The sequence below is a fragment of the Lampetra fluviatilis genome, chromosome 8, assembly GCF_964198595.1.
Source record: "Lampetra fluviatilis chromosome 8, kcLamFluv1.1, whole genome shotgun sequence".
Lineage (NCBI taxonomy): Eukaryota > Metazoa > Chordata > Hyperoartia > Petromyzontiformes > Petromyzontidae > Lampetra > Lampetra fluviatilis.
In genome coordinates, this window is record NC_136282.1 from 6,349,368 (window position 1) to 6,368,803 (window position 19,436).

General features: G+C 40.1%; 1 protein-coding gene across 3 annotated transcripts in view; it reads right to left on the minus strand.

Moving 5' to 3' along the window:
- The window catches only part of LOC144933797 (nucleobindin-2-like), a 116,265-nt gene that overhangs the window by 76,698 nt on the left and 20,131 nt on the right, over positions 1–19,436 (minus strand). For all 3 annotated transcript variants that reach the window (XM_078858931.1, XM_078858930.1, XM_078858929.1), the window contains exons 4-6: positions 15,968–16,100; positions 11,349–11,452; positions 7,394–7,579 (exon numbers count right to left, since the gene is read on the minus strand). In XM_078858931.1, the coding sequence (XP_078715057.1) occupies positions 7,394–7,579; positions 11,349–11,452; positions 15,968–16,100 (423 nt within the window). The remainder of the gene's footprint in view (positions 1–7,393; positions 7,580–11,348; positions 11,453–15,967; positions 16,101–19,436) is intronic.

The following is a 19,436-nucleotide window of genomic DNA, read 5'->3' on the forward strand; positions in this document are numbered from 1 at the left end:
TGCACTCTGCGTGTTGCTTTATTTGTATGATGATGGACCTTGTACCATCCGGACAAAAAATGTTAATGCAATTAAACTTCTTTCTTTAGAAACAGGTGAAAAACTGTCGCAATATTGCAAACAATTAACTTATGACAGTCAATTTTTTTGAGATGTCATGATGATTAATGTCCTAGGTGTTTTAGTTGGCCATTTGTAAATTGGCATAAAAACAAGTTGTATGGCCTGAACATCCATGAGGTTTAATTTTGGAAAATGAAGAAAATAGACATGCCATGCCTGGGCAAAGTGGCTCACTGTCAATGACCAAGGCTGTCCAAGCCATCTTTTACCCAGCGGTGATAGCTTTGGCCTGAAATGTAAAATGAGTTCCACCCACAATGCTATGCATCAAGACCATTTGTGTAGACAGTTACCATAGGCACAGCTCTCCTTCCAGAATTAAACACACTGGCAGTGTTACAAGTCCAGCTGCATAATGTGGAGTGCAAACCACTCTGTGCCCGTTGAAAGAATGCAGTAATAAATGTTCCCCTATGGTATTTTAAACCATGCTACTTAAGAGCAATCCAGGCCGCATTCTGTACAGGATAAAATAGGTCTGTAATCTTTAAAATGAAAGAGTAAAAAGTATTTTCTTTCCAATGGCAGAGTGAATGGCTTGGTCTTAAACACTGGCTCCAAGTGAAATAAATACCAAGGGTGTTCTGGTTCTTTTTTATGTTCGGTAAATCCCTATTATCAATGTGATGGTTATGGTAATCTCGACACATTGAACGGTATGTGTGGTGTGTATATTTTAATGGCCAATTTAACTGTTCAGGCTACATTAAAATGACAATCATTGGGGGGCTTTTGGCCTCAATACTCATTAAAGTAAAGCACTCCTATTTGATAGGTTCCAGATTAAATCTCTGCAATTAAATGGTTGCCAGAGAATAATAATCACACGATGTGCCATGCATACCTTTTGAAGGGGACAATAAACATTGTTTACGATGTGATCCTAATGGTGCAGATGATCACATGTCGAAGTTGATCGGACAAATAATACATTATTCAACTGTATGTCAGCTCATGCTTATTCAAATGGAAATACAAGTCAAGCTAACTTTGTTTTTTCAAAAATCAAGTGGTTTGTAGCACTACTCAGCTCTAGACACAACATTGACTTTCGATTTAAAGCTTTCGTGACTGCAGGGATTCATCTTCTTGGTTCTTTCGGTAAAGTCACCACGTAGAAGGGAAGTAATAAAATAATAAAAATAAAACATAATAAAATTATTCTCACGACGTTTCGGCCACAACGCAAGCAGCCGTCCTCAGGTCCGTCGCCTCGACGGACCTGGTTTTCACCTGAGGACGGCTGCTTGCGTTGTGGCCGAAACGTCGTGAGAATAATTTTATTATGTTTTATTTTTATTATTTTATTACTTCCCTTCTACGTGGTGACTTTACCGAAAGAACCAAGAAGACAACATTGACTGTTAAGGAAAGTGGTGGGATGAGCCAGGACATGGATCTAGAAGTGATGATGGCCAATGGCTGCAACTGGTGACGCCATGGCAGTCTAACGAGCGTACGACCACCATGGGGGGATGGAATGATGACATCATCTCAAGGTACAGAAGCGAGAATTATTCTAGCATGGCAATATTGTGGGGGATACATCTGGGGTGGGGTGATGATATGAACTGAGGCATATTAGTAAAAAAAAAATTGTTGGCGCTGCAAAACAGACATGCCTAAAATCTAAATGCTTCACTTCCATTGCTTATATCGGTGGGTCCTATGTGTACCTTAGAGCCAGATTAACTTGTATTAGAAAATTGTAATATTATACATTATTTTCTTGAATAACATTCTGGTCTCCCCGACAAAATGGACGTGGCACACCAACATAGGGGAGACGACTGCCCAGCAACAGGGCTGCCTGAATGTTGTTGATTTTTGATGAAGTGGCATTTGTAAGCATTTTTTAGTTTATTTATTTATATGCTTTCATAAATTGAGCAAGGCTATGAGTATCCTTTGACTATGACGTCACTTGTAACACAGTAATTTGTGTAAAGTTGAAAAATATACATTTTGCATATAAGCTCAGGCCATGTCTATTGGAACAAGCCACACATTATCAAAAGCGATTATCAAAAACACAAATCGAACAAGCTCTTCCTTTCCCTAAACTTGTTTGAACCGAACGTTATTTTAAGCAACATTGCGTCAACACCTCAAATAAAATGCTGCAAAATCAGACCGAACTTCCTACGAGCCTTTGATTAGAAATTACAGAAACAGATTGTGTTTTGTGGCAGCCTGGCAGGCGCTGCGTGCATTTCACCACCGGGTGTCTGGAAACTGGCAGCAGAAACTGTAATTTCATCGCTGGCTTAATATTGTACAGTGTCAATTTACACGCCACGTGTACAGGAACGCACAGCTCACCGTGTGTGTTATCATGGCGTGAAAGCATAAAAGAGCTCCGTGGCAGGTTTTAAATTGGGCACTAAAGTACAGAAAATATACTACCACTGCTCAGTATCTGTACATAGAACATGTCGGTATAGAATTTGAGCCGAGTACTCAGTATTAATTACTTGTTTAATCAATCGTGTGTGCGAATGTATGATAATGTTCGCGTGCGTGGGTTGTGTGGAGGGAGACTGTGTGAGAGAAGAGAAAGAATGAGTAGCAGTGCCATAGTCAATTGCACACTGCACTGTGATCCCAATGATCCAGATTCAATTCCTCTCTATGCACGTCAACAGTGGCAAGTGGTACCTGGACCTGAATAAATACTGTTAAGCAGACAATACTCACATATTCCTTGGGTCTTTTGGTAAAGTCACGTAAATAGGTACAAAGAAAATCCCAAAATAACAAAAAACTACGACCTTTCGATCGCAACACAAGCGGTCGTCATCAGGAAGACCCAAAGAATATGAATTCCTGCAGTCACGAAAGTTTTAAGTCCAAATACTCACAAACTTGTCCCTCCATATATACCTATTCTATCAGTCACATCGCTATTGGTTCACACATACATAAACTCAGCCTTGAACACCAGGTGAACACTTGCATGGAAAGACACAGGGGGCACACAAACCTTAGCAGCTGCTTGCCAATAGCATATTTCCCGTGAGGATATTATTCCTCTGTATGTACGTATGTTGAACTTCTTTCGTACCGTACGTAGACAACAAACTAAACGCATAATGGAGTTCTAAAGAAATTAGTTTTAAAACTAGATTTCAAAGTGCATAGCTCCAGTGGCTTCTTAACATCGGAAGGAAGAGCGTTCCAGATGGCCGCAAAAGCGCACTTGAACGCGCGTGTGATGCAGGGGCCGTCTTTGTCCGATGGCTAGCCAAAATTCCTTTGTTTCATGAGGGTGTATATTCTATATTAACTTTTTAAATTGTTTTTAAGTCTCATCTTAATTGAGGAATTAAATTCCGAGAATGTTTGACCACTCCAATTACGTACACACTATGCATATGCTGTACGAAACGTACGTAATGTCACCACGGACAACACATCTACTGGGAATACGGTAAAGTATTTCATATTTTTGTCGCCAGCTCTTGTAATGAGTTCAAGTGAGAGCACACAGGTTTTTGCTGGAGCTGTTCTGTAAACAGTAGCCAGCCGGAACGTGACAGAATGTGCACTTAAGCAGGGTGTCGTACAGAAGGGAGGGTTGGCGACAGGAGGGCTCCTGCCATCCTCCTGGAAAGAGCCCTCAAGCCCAACGAAGACCTGACACGCGCTTGCCCTCACGTACCCACGAATGGCATTTTAAGTAACAAATGGCATCCGATGTAATTTAGTTAACGAAGCCACTAATAGCATTTGATCATCCTCCCTACCAACCTTAATATGCCTTCGCTAATATTAATACACTATTGTTGGTACTGAAATTTAATCCTCGAAAAGGTAACAATGTTTGAATGTACACTTCGAACTAAATCGTTTGTAGTTATTTTTGTATTACTTTAGTATAAATACATGTTAATTTTGATTCAAATGTTGTTCTTTTCTGACTTTGTGAACGAAAAGACACAAATTCGCCTGTTTTCTCAATGAAAATAGGTACATTTAAAAGTATCACTATCCTGGTCACAAAAGCAAAGTTTGTGGGGAATAATAGGCATTTTCTGTACTTTTGAGGCATAAGAAATTCGAAAATAACACTTACTACCCAGGAACAAAAACAATTTTTGTTCCACAGTGTAAGCAAGTCACTGCCTGAAAGTGCATGTTATTTTTTAATCACGGTTGCGGAGCAGAGGCCCCAAAGGCCAACAATGCCAAGTAGTCAACAACAAACAGCACGTCTAAAGCTTTAATAGATGAGAGTTAATACATTTCTTTGAGCAAGGTTGTAAGAACTTGGGGAAACATGATGGGCAAGGAATTCCAAAGTCAAGCAGCGAGAGCAAAGAAGCAAAAAGAGAAGTGTCGTGACCTGCAGTGTAGGCGATTGAGCACAGTATGAATGAGGTGCAACACAACAGTCAGTCTGGTAAGAAATCAACAAGCAAAGTTCATGGGAAAAATAATCATGGTAGCAGCGATAGAAAAGCAATGAGGAGGCGCCTGTCCACTGGTTAGCGTGTTACTGGAGTGAATCGGCAAGTGCCGGAACCATAAATCACTCCGACTGCTTCACGTTGCATTTTCTATCAAATGCAGCACGTAGGCGCAGGACACTCAACCCCAGATATATCCAGTGATCCAACTTGTGTTTTGATGTGAAAATTGGCCAATTTGTACATGTAGCCGAGTGGTTATGATAGTAACACAGAGAAAACACACGGCGTGGTCCATTTTAGTCTTGACATATTCATGGTGTCAAAAAACATAAGCAATACTTTAACATCGAATGTATTCACACCTGTAAGTACAACATTTTGGTTCCATTATTGCAGTAAGTTGAGTGGGGGGAAAAAAAAATCTAACAATTAGGCATGACCTCAAGGCACGAGCATTTTCCTATTATCAGGGAAGCGAACACAAAAGTGCGTTTCAGAAAGGGAGAAAAAAAGAGGTTAACATGGAGTACGGGCCAGCAACAGCAATGCAATCTTCTGAGAACTTGCTAAAAATATCTGGTTAACAACACATAATACTGGATATTTTCTAGGCAATTACCTAGCTTTAAAATATCCCCGGGGTTACGATGGTTGAGTGCTCCGTTGCGTGACAATTTGCACACTGAATGAGAACCACTGTGTTTTGTTCTCTTTATAATAATGTTACCAGAGTGGCTGGTTGATCAACATTCAGCCTCTTCCACACTCCGAGTGCTGTTTGTGCGACATGGATCTGAACTCTTTCGCGTGGTATAGAGGAGGTTGTGTGTTCGTGGCTTCGATTCCCAATCCTGACGTCTGTATATTTGGTGTTTGCATGTTCTCCCTATGGTTGCATGGGTGTTTTTTTACGGGTCCTCGAGTTTTTCCCTCCACATTTTGAATCATGCGTTTAGAACAGTTGGCTGCTTCAAATTTCCACGTGACAAACGACTTCGTTGATCTATCATTTATGGCCAGGTCGCTTCTGAAAAAGAGCTTCATAGCTCAGTGGGACTTATTTGGTAAAATAAAAAATATAGTTCATAGTTTTATCATATACAAGTGGACATTGTCTGTCTCCACATGACATCCCTCCATATGCACTTGTCAAACTGAGCGGATGTGGCATGCTTTGACATTTTTGCAGGCTGACACCTCAACAGGGAAGTTGAAGAACTCCACCACCAATGTCAATGTTATTTTATAATTTACCGTTTCGTGTTTAACGAGGCAATTCTAAACGTGAGACAGAGTACATCGCAGATAAGCTTAATTAAGGATAACAGTGAAAAAGTATAGACTAAATTCAACATGAAATGTGCACCATCCCATTGCTAATGTAAAACACTGCGAATAATTAATGTCAGTGATGAAAAACGTGTTTTTCATGTTTATACTTATTAACTAATCACACATATATAGCAATTACATTGCAAAGCATCTAGTTGTAGATACTGTGCAAAACATTTCCATTCTGTCTCTCCAAGTTACAGCAGGGTCCACATCATATTGGCAAATGACTCGCAACGACAAAGCACACGGATTCACCTGCAATCATTCAAGTGTCTATTTTGATAGAGCCTATGTGCTTTGCTTTCAATAAACATGTTTTGAATGTCTTTTAAAAAAAACTGAATTAGAAAATGATTTGATATCAAGGGACAGGGAATTACAAAAATTCGTATTCGTAAAAGGAATGTGGAGCCAAGATCTTTAATCTTCGAGTGAGACACTTCATGACACACACGATGTGATGATTACTAAGGCACAGCAGGTTAGTAATGACAGAAAGTTTCACTTTAATAATTAAGAGTTGCACCATGCCAGATGCTAAAGGAAAACAAAGAATGCTGGACCCCATGATTAGTGACAATAAGCCGATTGTGGAAGTGAGCGCAATGTGTGGTGGCATGTCTGAACTCAGTGACACCCTCAATGGAGGCTTAAAAAAACCCAACAGTAACATGGGTAATCCTACTGAAACCCCATGAACTGAGCAACTTCATGCAAATACTTTGGTGTGATGTATACAATGTCTCATAAATAATATAGTTCAGCAACTTCCATTTGTAATCTACTTTGATCTTTGTAAAGCCTTTGTGGTAACAAGTGGTGTGATGCTAGCATTGTTCTGTGATATATATAGCCCATTCTAAGTATCATATGTTCTGTAGGAAACAAATGAAGTAATGTTTTGTGCAGAGTTGTTGTTCACGATCCATACGGCCCAACAAAACGTCTTGCATTATTTGTATTGAAGGACAGACTAGTTGATTGATGAATAAGGGGCTTGTATGATTCACAGATGTATAGATTAGACCGAGCTGTTGATACTTCATGACGTAACAATTTTGTCAATATGGAATGTACCAATGTTAAAATGCAATGTCTGAAGCTCTAAAAGCTAAAATTACAAGATGACTATAGAAAAAAAAAAATCACTCCATTCAATAACCAAAGACGTAATTCCTCACAATCTGGGTCACAATGTATATTCATACTGAAATGATGGATGTGTTATTGGATTACTGGATAGAAGGATGGACAGGATGGCTTCTAAAATAAATAATAAGTGGTTGAAGACAGGTGAATGGACGTAAACGTGTCTCGGACATGTCAGAATAAGAATCATATTTATTTATATTGGAAGAATCCCATGAGCTGCAAAGCTCTTTTTTCACAGACACATGGATGAACAGCTGAAAGGATGGATAGGTGAAAGGATAGAACAATAAATGAATGGAGAGACAGATGGATGGATGTGGAGAGAGAGGTATTTGTTTTTGTTTACATTGGTGCACAGAGGGAGGCCGTACCGGGTGGTTGACCTTGGGGTGGTCCTTGTGCTTCTGCTTCATGTCAAGGAAGCGCTTCTCCTCCTCCTGCCGCCGCTCCTCATCCAGCGTCTTCAGAAACTCGCGGCGCTCATGCTCCTTGAGCATCTCGTAGCGCTTGAACTCCTCGTGCCGTGCCGCGTCGTAGTTTTCCAAATCCTTCGTTGCCTGGCAGGGGTCAGGGGTCGTTCGTTGGGGAGCAGGTATGAATTACATGTACAGTTACTTGTTTGCTAAGACAATGCTTTCATCAACACCGTTTTTTATTCATTATTTTAATGAGCCAAATTATCTATTCAGAGCTATCGCATCATCCAGTGCATCAGAGAATGACCCGTAGAAGCAGAACTGACAGAAGGTATTTTGAGATCCCTAAAACTGACATTTTTAATCCTCACGTTCGGGATACACTTTGCCACGCCACCTGATATGGAGAAATTCCCATCGCGTGACATTCAAACTGATATATTTTTTTCATTCGCAGAACTGAAATTTATCCAAAGTATGTCAAAAGCCGTATGCAATTTGATATATTTTTCTGTACGGATATTTATGGCCAGGCTGAAAGCATCAAATCACTACACTTGACAACTCGGTTTAATCAAGAGTTGGTACAAATTTAAACATGAGCGTTGGGTATCCACCCAGGGCTTCAGCAGTACCGGCTCAAAGTGATCCGACCCCAAAAGCCACCCATCCATCTATGAGCACCACACTTTGGTAAGATTTTCCGTCGCTTGAAGCTGTCACTGAAAATGCACGACAGCCATATTTTTTACGGCCGCCATCCATTGTGCGTATGTGTTTACCTCACTTCTCCCATGCAAAAAGAACATCGCAGTCGTGCCAGGCTATAAATTATATGATTGCAATGATTACTAGAGCTCCATTGTGTTGAATAGCAGCTGCACCTGTGAAGAGGCTTATTTTTGGATCAATTTCTTTAAACATACACAAGCCTGCTTAAGTGACGTCAATCACCAGACAAATGAGGAAAAAAAACTACATTTTCCTCAGAGTTTTGGACAATGCCAGGGCTCTGTGGACCCTGCTTAAGCCAAGGAGGGGAAACAGACGGAGACATAAAACTGCCACAGGTTAGAATAGTCGCTGGGTGTGACTGGAAAGATATTAAGAACGTGAACTTTAAAGTTGCTGATGGACACAGCAAAGTCAAAGAGTTAGGAAAATGGCAGGTTGACTCAGGAGTCAATATTTAAATACGCACACGTTTCCTGCATTTATAGACCATTCCTTCCCTGAGACCCTAAACAAACAATGTCTTAAAACTTGTGGCACATTGTAAAGGGACATAAGAATGCATACTTATGGGTGTCATTGAAGATACTGTAACAATTTTGTAGATCATCATAATAATTTGATCACGGTGCAGTAGTTTTGTGATTAGAAGTCACATTCTGTTCATTTATATTTTAGTTCCTGTGAACACAATACGAGGGATTCTGGGGGATATATGCACCATCGTTCGATGTCATCAAAGGCTTTAACAAGCTACAACAGCTGCACAATAGCACACATGTGTAGCCTGCATTACCAAAGACAACCATTCATAACTCCTCATGGATAAACCCAGGCAGCTGTTGACAGATGTCATCCTTATTTACTTAGTTCCATCAAGGTAGTACAATTAGGAGTGATCGGATAGCATGAAGTTCTCACAGTAAGTCTTAATAACCAAAGTTTTCCAGTCCTTACCCCATTTAATACCCATATGTGTTGCCTTAATGAAAAAGTACTATGGGTACATCATTGTTAAACCCACAGCACATGCTATCCTTCAGAAGGAGATGTTCTGTCTGGTACTGTGTGGATATACAACATTCAATAAATTGTATGTGTGGGCAGGTTATGGCCTGATGTTCCTTTAAATAACTCCTTTGGACAGATACTCATGCTTAGCTTAACGAAAATGCTGAAAGAAAACAAACAATACATCTCCACGAGGGAGGTACACACAGCTCCTTTGTGGAGATGTACTGTTTGGAGAAATAATAAAATAATATTGTTTTCCACAGAGCTGCAACGTATTTGATAAGTATCTTGTGTTTGAAGACGTAAGACTTAAAAACCTCATTTAAAAAACTTTCAGAAGAAATGTATAAAAGGTATTTAAAAGGCCATAAATGAGAGGATTTTGAAAGTCTCAATTAATAAGCGTAATTTTTCCTTCAAATTACTGTAAATAATAAGGCATTTTACGCTAAAAACAAAATAATTCACCATCGAAAATAATTCCAGATCATCAAAGTAAACGTACACTTCACAAACAAACATCGCTCAAGTACATCAAAAGAACATCGGTCTTTGTGAACTTAAACTAAATAACTCTGCGGCGTGAAATAAGGCATCAACCATAACAAACAACTAAAATGGGTCATGTTGCAATGAACCGAGTAAATGAAGCCAGATTGGCGGTGAAAAGCTAATTCTTTCAGCACACGAAGAAATGGAAATTTATCCCGATTTTAAAGGATCCAGCAACGCATAACTTCTGCTCAAGCATTAAAAAAAACATTCTCAACCACTTCAAACCGACTAAATGAACATTGGCCAAACACCAGTGACAAGCAGACAAATACACTATTAAGAACTATTTCTTAGAGGTTTATGTACAGATGCATTATTGCACTTTAAAAAAAATCCCCATATTAAAGCTATATTTATGTTTAAAAAAATCATGGGAATCTTTCAGTGACTGAGAGTACTTAAAAATAACTCCATAAATTATAGCATTGTAAAAGGAACATGCAATCTTCTGGATCATTGGAAAGCAACATGGCATGGGACTATCTGATTGTGTGTCTATTCGTGGAGGTCTGAGGGGGCCTCAAAGCCTCAGTAGGTACCAACTTAGATGTCCACCAACCTCAGTCGGACAGAAAACTCGATGTATTGATGGCTTTCGAGGCTTTCCTTAACGTTACGCTGCCAAAAAGACATGACCACTCTTGTACCCATCGCACATCTCCCTGCCCTCTGAGTTTCCAAATAAGCCGCCATATGACTCTGACAGAATGATGAATCACTACCCAAATTCGTACATTAAAGTAGAGGAATCATGGTGTGCAATGTGCAGCCAATTTTTTGGTATTTGCTTTTGTGACCTTTCATTTTTTTAAGTGTGTTCATTTTTTGTATTTGCTTTTGTGACCTTTCATTTTTTAAAGTGTGTTATTTTTTTCCAGACCAACTTACACCGGCTTGTTACAAGACGTCTCATTCTCTGGAAAATACAGCTAAGTAATAATGGGAGAATCATCATTTCTCTAATTGGCAATGAAGTACAATTTAATGCATACACAATGTGCAGTTAAAGTAAGATAGAGAGTTGCATTCATTGCTCAGACATGGCCTGAAAGCCAGGAATCATTAATCTCTCTTTTGTAAGTTTAAACTAGGGGCTGTGTGACACAGTCAGTAGAGTCCAATACAGATCTCATCGACACATGCAATGCAACACTCGCTGAATAAGGAGCTATGAGCCCATTTCATGTGACAGCACTGGTATCCAGTTAGCATGTAACAATGATTTTATTCATTATTTAACATCGATTCTTATATGCACAATATGTGCATTGATTTGCGTATGTGAGAATTTATTCTGTACGATATTCATAAATCATATTCTATCTCTAAATGTATGCTAATGGGGAAAACCAAGATGTGCAAATAGAAATTTTTAAAAAATTTTTTATAAGATTGAACCGTGATAAAAAAAGTATTAATTCTTGAATCCAAAAGCGATTCTAAATCGTGACAATCCAATGAATCCCTGAGCAGCGCAGAGATTCATTACATGCCTAGAATCCAGTACACATCTAGACTTGGCTGCAGACTGTTGGCATGTTAAAGGTTGAATGCCACGGTGAATGTGTGCTACGAAGTAATAAATAGCATGCAGTGGTGTGGGGCATACGGTCTTGATGAGCTTTTCCAGGTCCTGAGGCTCGAAGCTGTGTGGGTTGTTGTGGTCCAGATGCTCAAACTGCTTCAGCAAAGACTGGTGATCCATACGCAGGTCTACGTTGCGGAAGAAACACAGCGGTGGGTTAATGTCAGAGCAATGGCATCAAAGGGGTAAGGTCAGCTCCACAATCCCTTGCCACTGCAGCAGAACGCCTGCCACTTTTCAAGGGGCATTTAGACTCCCCGCTGTCCATTTCCAGAGGGATTGAGAGAGCATGGTTTACCGGTACACTTTACCCCACCTCAAGAAATCAATCAATCCAGCTTATTGGCGAGACAAAGTTTGTGAATGAACAAGTCTCCCCAACATTTGAATTTACAAAAAAAAAATATTTTACCAGGAAAGGCCCACTCAACGATATAGCTTTATTTCAGAAGCGACCTGGTCACAAATGATAGCTCAACAAAGTGGCTTATCACGTGGAAATTTATAGCAGATAAATACTCTAAACACATGTTTCTAAATGTGGTGGGAAAAAGCAGAAGACCGGGAGAAAACTCCACGCACCCACGGGAAGAACACGCACACTCCAAATATACAGGCGTCAGAGTCGGGATCGAACACACAACCTCCTTTCTGCATACCAGGCGAGGGAGTTAACATCTCGCCACCGTACCCTGAATAACCAATTTAATAGTAATGCACTTTTATATATCTGATACTGTTCACTTAAACATGAATACAGTCATGTAAAAATGAAGGCGAGTAGGTTCACCATTTAGAAAGACTGCTGGAGTGGATGGTCAGAGCATATACTCACCAATTATGCAGCCACAATGACCCGAATATAAAGTGGATGTTTTTCCCGACAGTTTTAATTCATGAGTCTCATGCACAGAATTAAAGTTTTGCAATATTTGTGTCTAATTTTAGGGAAAATTGAGTGACTGAGTCCTGAATAGAGATTACTTTATTAGGTTTCTAGAACGGGGCCTTAAGAAACATACATAAATATTAACCGCATCTACAAAGGTTCTATTATTTTTCTTGAATTCATTGATGCTTTGTAAAAAGGGCATGAAGAAGGCCAGACGTTGACAGCTGCTCATGGCTAAATATATAACCCCATTTTAGTATTATATTAAAAACATTCCTCCCTACCTTCCTTGTATAAAAATGTTAGCATCCACTTTTGGTAAACAACTTTCACCAAATGAGATCAAGTGCCAATTTCAAGATTTAAATTACACGCTTTTCATCACACACTTGAGTAAACTTAAGCGGATATGCATTTCAAAAACCAATTTATAAATTTCAGAGAAGCAGGATTAACTCGCAACATAATACCTGAAAAATATTTACCTTCGATAAAAAAAAAACATTACTTCAATTTAGGCGTAAACGTGTAAATGAACCCAGAAAAATAAACTTGTGTTTCGCCAAATAAAAATTTCTACGACAAAATTTCATCAGAGCAGTTATACCAATCAAATGTTTGTGCTTGCATAAAATAGCCAAATATAATTAACTTTTGAAGCCAAATGGGTATTATTTGTTGCCACGTCAGAATTTTTGTAGGTGGTGACTTTCTTTGTATGAATTTTTCCAATACCCCATGTGACTGCTGAACCAAAAGAGCCGCATTTGAATTAATGAAATTCTCTCTCGATGCTTCAGCCAATGTTCACATAAGCATCACCTGGGATTCTATGATGTTTACTCAATAATGCACAATGTCTGAAAGAGCTCAAACTCTACACAGCTACTTTGGCTGAATATTCAGACGTGGTATTTGGAGAGTGAAGATAAAATGAGAGAGCCAAGCTTTAACATATGGCAGACATACCACTTCAAAAATCACAATTAAAATGTAACATCAATGTAGTACACCGTTTATAAACAGAAATGGTCAGGATTGGCCTGTGAACGTGATCTGGATTAAGTTTAACACCATAGCTCACCGCCTATTGTATTTCCCCATGTGTGAATTATGCATTCATAATCAACGTTTTTGGGTTAACCTGAATTATGCATATTGTAGTAAGTTGAGAGGCAGCTAACGTTTGGTTGGTTAAAAGTGTGGGTATCTCTACCACTCTCAGCTGAGAATGCAAGCGAAATCTCCCATGAGATTTCCCATGAGATTTAGCTCAAACTGAACTATTACCTTTATATATTTACCTAATACATCACTAGTTTACATTATTGGCACTATGTGCAGGCATTTATATGTCCATCCCATTCATAAATCCTCTGCTGGATGATGGCCTCCCCACGACATGAGAGTCATGGGAGTATTTTACCATACATGACCATTCTGGTCACTGTGAGTTGAAGACAGGGGACGCATATGTTGGCGCAAAGTACAGTACAACAATGCATTGTGCTGCAATTCCCACTGTGGACAATGCAGGCCCACAGCAGCTGACAACATTAATTTTGAAGACTATGACCAAATCACCCAGAATGCAATAGATTTCAGATACGAAGCAGGGCTGAGCCTGGATGACACTTGGTTATCTACTGTTCATAAAAAACGGCCAAGGCATATGATTAATGTATATGTGCCCATCTAGTCTGGAAAAATCTAAGCTAAAATCAAATCAAATTAACTATATGTATACATGGGAATTCTATAAAAAATAAATGTGCTGAATCAACTGCAGTGGTTCATGAAAGCATACAATTATGTCTGTGCAAGAAACACATCCTTTCTTTTCCATTCCTCTGTTGCAAATACAAAATGTTGGGGGGGAAAATACCTTGAAATTGTCTTTTTATATTAGATGAGGAATTGCAATATTGCATGATAAGTCGTTGTCTGCTAAAAGCAGGTCCTTGCTTATTTTTCGGAAAATAAATCATAAGAAATATAACTCTCAAATTATTCGAAGTACAACCCTTTTATGATATTACCGCATGGCATTCATGACATGCATGACCTGGCTTCAAAAGCCACACATGCACCATTGCTTAAAGGCAAAGCAAGCAAGGACCAACACCTCCCCCAAGGCAAACAAGTCACTGTGGCCGGGAACAGGCTGTGATGGATATCCCTAACAAATGTGCGGCCAATGACAACAGTGGCTAAGGATGAAGAATACTCATTGCCTTACATTTCCAAAATAACTTAATTTAGAATATCAGTAACCTCCAGAGATCACACCCACCCTTTGCTTCGTAGAAAAGTGCCTTTTTATAAATAAGCAAAACAAGTGACCGAACAGCCCGTCTCGACGACCTTGTTGATTGAGATAACAAGGCTTTATTGTACTCATACCAAAACCTGAATTTGACGGGCTTGATGAAATAAACACATGATGTAAGTTATGCATCAATTACATGCAAGGGGATGAGTCATGGGTGCGGATCGTAGACGTTGCCTCTTGTTCTTCTGATAAATTCTCGGTCAGCACAACTTTAATTTTTAGAGACTTGAGATAACTAGTCTGACTTAATAGCCACTGCATGGCCATCCTATACTGCTGTCCGATAGTGTAGGCGTTCACTCACCCGATATCTATACATCGCAGAAATGGGTGATGCACTGACGCACTGAACAATCTCACATCATGCATTCCAAGGCAACACTGTGTTAACGAGAGCGCTCTACCGTTTGTGAATTCCTATTCCAAGTGAGTGCTCAACCTTTTGCCATGAGAATAAAGTGCTTGATTTTCTATGAAGCATCTAATTTACATTGTGGCATGCGAGCTATATGTAGAGACAATGGTAGTGTGGTTGTCAATGTAGCTAAGACTCACACACTTGCTTTACAATTTGTGTACACCACAAAAGGGAATGTTTATGAGAACTAGTTGGACAGTTAGGCGATGAGCAGGTTGCATGGGGTGGGGGTAAACATGGGTACTTCCACATCTTCCAAGAAACCAGGCCATCGGGGAAGAGTAGGCCAAAGGGGCTCCCTTGAGCTCCTTGGAGTGAAAGCCCTTCCACAAACAGTGACACTAACCTTGCTCGGAATTCAAACATGCTTCATTTTGGATATCAGACCACGAGGGCAAGTATTCATTCTGATTTGACGGCATTGTCTCCTGTAATGCAAGGCTAATGCTACTATGCTAAACCTATACCCTCATATTCTTAGTCACGAAAGCTTCAAATCTAGAACTATACCCTCATTACAAGGTGCAATATGAAACGAACGTTATAATGAACAATCCATGTATGTTGAACTTCTTTGGCACCGTACGGAGCCAACTGTGCTAATTGGATGTGCGGGGGAAGGACAATAAACTAAACACAAAAAGCAGTTCTCAAGAAATAAATTTTCAATCTAGATTTAAAAGTGCATAGCTCCAGTGGTTTCCTAATATCGGAAGGAAGAATGTTCCAGATGACCGCAGAAGCACATCTGAAAGTGCATGATACAGTGACCATCTTTGTTCGATGGCTAGCCACAAGCCGCCGTGAGGATGAGTGGAGTTCGCGTGATGGTTTATGCTCCCTGACGAAATCAGCAAGGTATTGTAGTTCATTTGTGGAAAGCATTTTGTGTGTGCCCAGTGCGACCTTAGAGTGTATTCGTTCGTCAACCGGAAGCCAATGCGGCTCAGAGAGCACTGGATGGACATGGTCGCATCAACAATAATGACAATAAAGCACACCTTTGCCCTGTGCCGCATCCATCTTGGCCTTGATGAGCATGCGCAGACGAGCCACCTCCTGCCTCTTGAGCTCATCAAGCTTGGAGCGCACGTTGTGGCTGACAAAGTCCAGCTCCTTGCTCAGGCGTCCATTCTGCTCACCACACACACAGCCAATATGAAGATATACCCCCTTTTTCCTCTGACACATCTAAGCCGAGCCAGTGTGGGTAAATTCACGGTAAGGGTGGTTTTCCACTGGTTATTTGCCGTGCCTAGCCAAAAACCAACCGTGACACGCTGGCCTCACAAGACGTCTGAATCTATCTTGGGGCCAAGTAAGGCCAGGGCAAATGACTAATTATATGTGACCTAAGTAAGTACACTATGAGGACACAGCATCACCACCTCATCTACATACGCCTCAAAGCATTAATTTTGTGTGATATGAGTGGGATGGTTTGGTTTGTGTCGTAGAAAAACCTGGCACCTCCTGAGCTAGCTTGGCCCTGGCGTGGTTGTAGAGTAGGAAAGAGATGACATCGTCTTATATCGTGTAGGGATAAGTACTGCTAGCGAGCGCCTTTTAAGACTGGCACAGTGCACAATATTCATTTAAGGATGAGTTTATCGAGGTTTAGATAAAATTTTATCGTGATGTGTGTGGCCAGTAATCAATCCCAGGTCACCGAGTTCCTAGTAGAGTAAGCGAAGAACTGCACTCCTGTTAAGAAAAACACATGTATCCGAATGCATTAACAACCACAAATAAACAGAACAAAGGCAAATATCCCACAGTTAGTAACATGGAATGTTGGTACAAGTGCTGCTATCAAGCACGAGTTTTGGCCAGTATGCCACAAACAAGGGTGGTGTAGTGAATACCTAGACTATATTTGTCTTAATGATGGTTACACACAACATCAGCTACCAATTAATTATAGGGTAAGTTGAGATTGCTATGATATGTTATCCCTAGTCAGGAATTGAACCATAGTTACTCGGTCATCACAAGTGTGGAACAGTGTATTCATTATTGTTTAACCACTGATTTTCATCCACCCTGCACACACTCCCTCAAAAGACAAAGATCCTCCATGTAGTCTTTATCAGACTGTTTGGGCAAGTGCTGTTAGCGAGCACCTGTGAAAGCCAGCACAGCACACGAGGAGCTGGGTGGCCAGCACCACACCTGGCTGCCTTTGTCTCCCTGTGGGAATGTTTATACTTTGCACGAGGTACTCACACACACGTACATGCACAGACAAACCTTCGGAAAACCTTATAAAAATAATCTATAAGTGCAATAAGTGCAATGTACAACATTTGAGTTCACTTTAGACGTTCTGTTCAATCATTAAATGCACCAGATAGCTTACTAAGACCATGTACACACATATGTTTATAGACTTAGTAAAGGTGAAATAACCCAAGCTTTGTTGCCTAATTTGCAAGAACAGGATTCAATGCATTTTACTATAAATTACAGATTTTCTGGAACCTTTAGATTATTTTAGGTCTAAAACGTGTCTGCCTTTATATTATATATAAAAAATAAAAGAGAGAAAAAAAAACATGAGAACAAAAATGCAAAACAAAATTAAACGTGAAAAAACTTTTTTGTGGAATGGAGGCTGTCAATTTTAATTCAAGCGTGCCAACTATGGGGATTGCCCTTAAAGGAAACAGCATCCTGGCAAATCTCCTGCAGGCATCCAACTGGGAACCCATCAAACGAGAGCGCTGTCACTTGCCACCTGCCGTGCCCCCATGAAAGGCTGGGCGCAGGCTATGAAATCGCGCTTTGTTACAGCGGCACGCAATCATAGACAGTTCCTGTATTGTGCTCATTACCCCATGGTGTCAGGGTGAGGAAGGGGAGGAAGGTCTGGGGTGAAACGAGAGTTTTAAATATCCTAATTGAAAAAATAAAACATATGCAGGAGGCGATGATCATGGTTTGAGGTTGTTTCCAGGAGACAAAGAGTCTATTGTGGCTACAGGAGTGTGAAACTCTACACCATGTGCATGTTGTAAACATTTTGGAAGCGAATTTCTGAGCACATTCTGACAAGAATTGAAGAAACACGAACGCGATAACTAAACTGCCTTTCTATTTAAACATCATTCAATAGCAAACTTGTTCATGTCTTCTCGTATGGTATTAACACTAAACCATTTAAAACATATTTCAAAGATAACATTTTAATATAAAACAAGTCAATACAATTAAATATGAGCATGCAAGAATTTAAAGATAATACATGAAAAAAATATTCGCTATTGCTCACAAAGCTTAACATATAAAACATGGATCGGCATTATTCCCCATTCAAACACAACTAAAGATGAAATCTTAATTTCAATTGTTGAAAAAGTGTCAACATTAGCAATATTGTCAAGTTTGGAACAATTAATCCAAATTGAAAAGGAAGTGTGCTGTACTAACGTCACAGCAAATATTTTCGACAAAAGAGTATGCTGACTTAACCAAAGCAAAATAATGATATTTTAAACAACTCCATTGCGCGCAAATTGTGCAAGCACCTGCAGTCAATCAATGGTTATGTCAATTGAGCCACAACCCAACGTCTTTGAAAAGTCAATCAAGTTCAATATGACAGGTTGCCCAGAAATAATGGGGCACGTTTACGCAAGGCTGAGGAGCTGCTGTCGGATCAAGAACGTACCGACGTTGTTTTTGTGTCAGCATCATCGTATGCCATCACAACTGCCACCAAGAACGTACAGACGTTGTTTTTGTATCAGCATCATCGTATGCCATCACAACTGCCACCAAGAACGTACAGACGTTGTTTTTGTATCAGCATCATCGTATGCCATTACAACTGCCACCAAGAACGTACAGACGTTGTTTTTGTGTCAGCATCATCGTATGCCATTACAACTGCCACCAAAACAAAAACTGCATTTCTCCATTTGGCCCTCCTTTGAATCCGTTCCCCTTCCGATGACATACATGTACATCATTATAACTGAATCGAACCAAAATAACTTTATCGGTACGTCTTCAAGTCGGAAGACGTTACCGAGGCTCCCACAAGGCCATGCGGGAGGGCGTGTGGCACAGTTTGGCGCCAGCTATCATAGAGTGCGGTCGTGTCGCTACAGTTCTCTGCAGTGATTAGAATATCTTTAAAAACAACGGTCCTACGCCTCTCTAAATAAAATTAACGGTGAACCGCTTGTGCGATCCGAGATTCGGCGGTCAACAGGACCCACCCTGCAACTTGCAGACGTCTCGGTACGGAAAAGGGTTAATAAACTCGAACCATTCATTTTAATTGCTCTGCCCCTCTTCCTCCCTCACGAAACAATCATCATCAAAATCATCAATTCTCATTTCAACCCTAAAAGGAGATCTTCCTGTGCGAAAGTCTCCAAGGCGGTTCAGCGGCAATCCCTCTCACTTTCAAACGTGGCCCGAGTTAAGTGCTTCACCTCCCCCCTTTGATCATTTGTCGTCTCA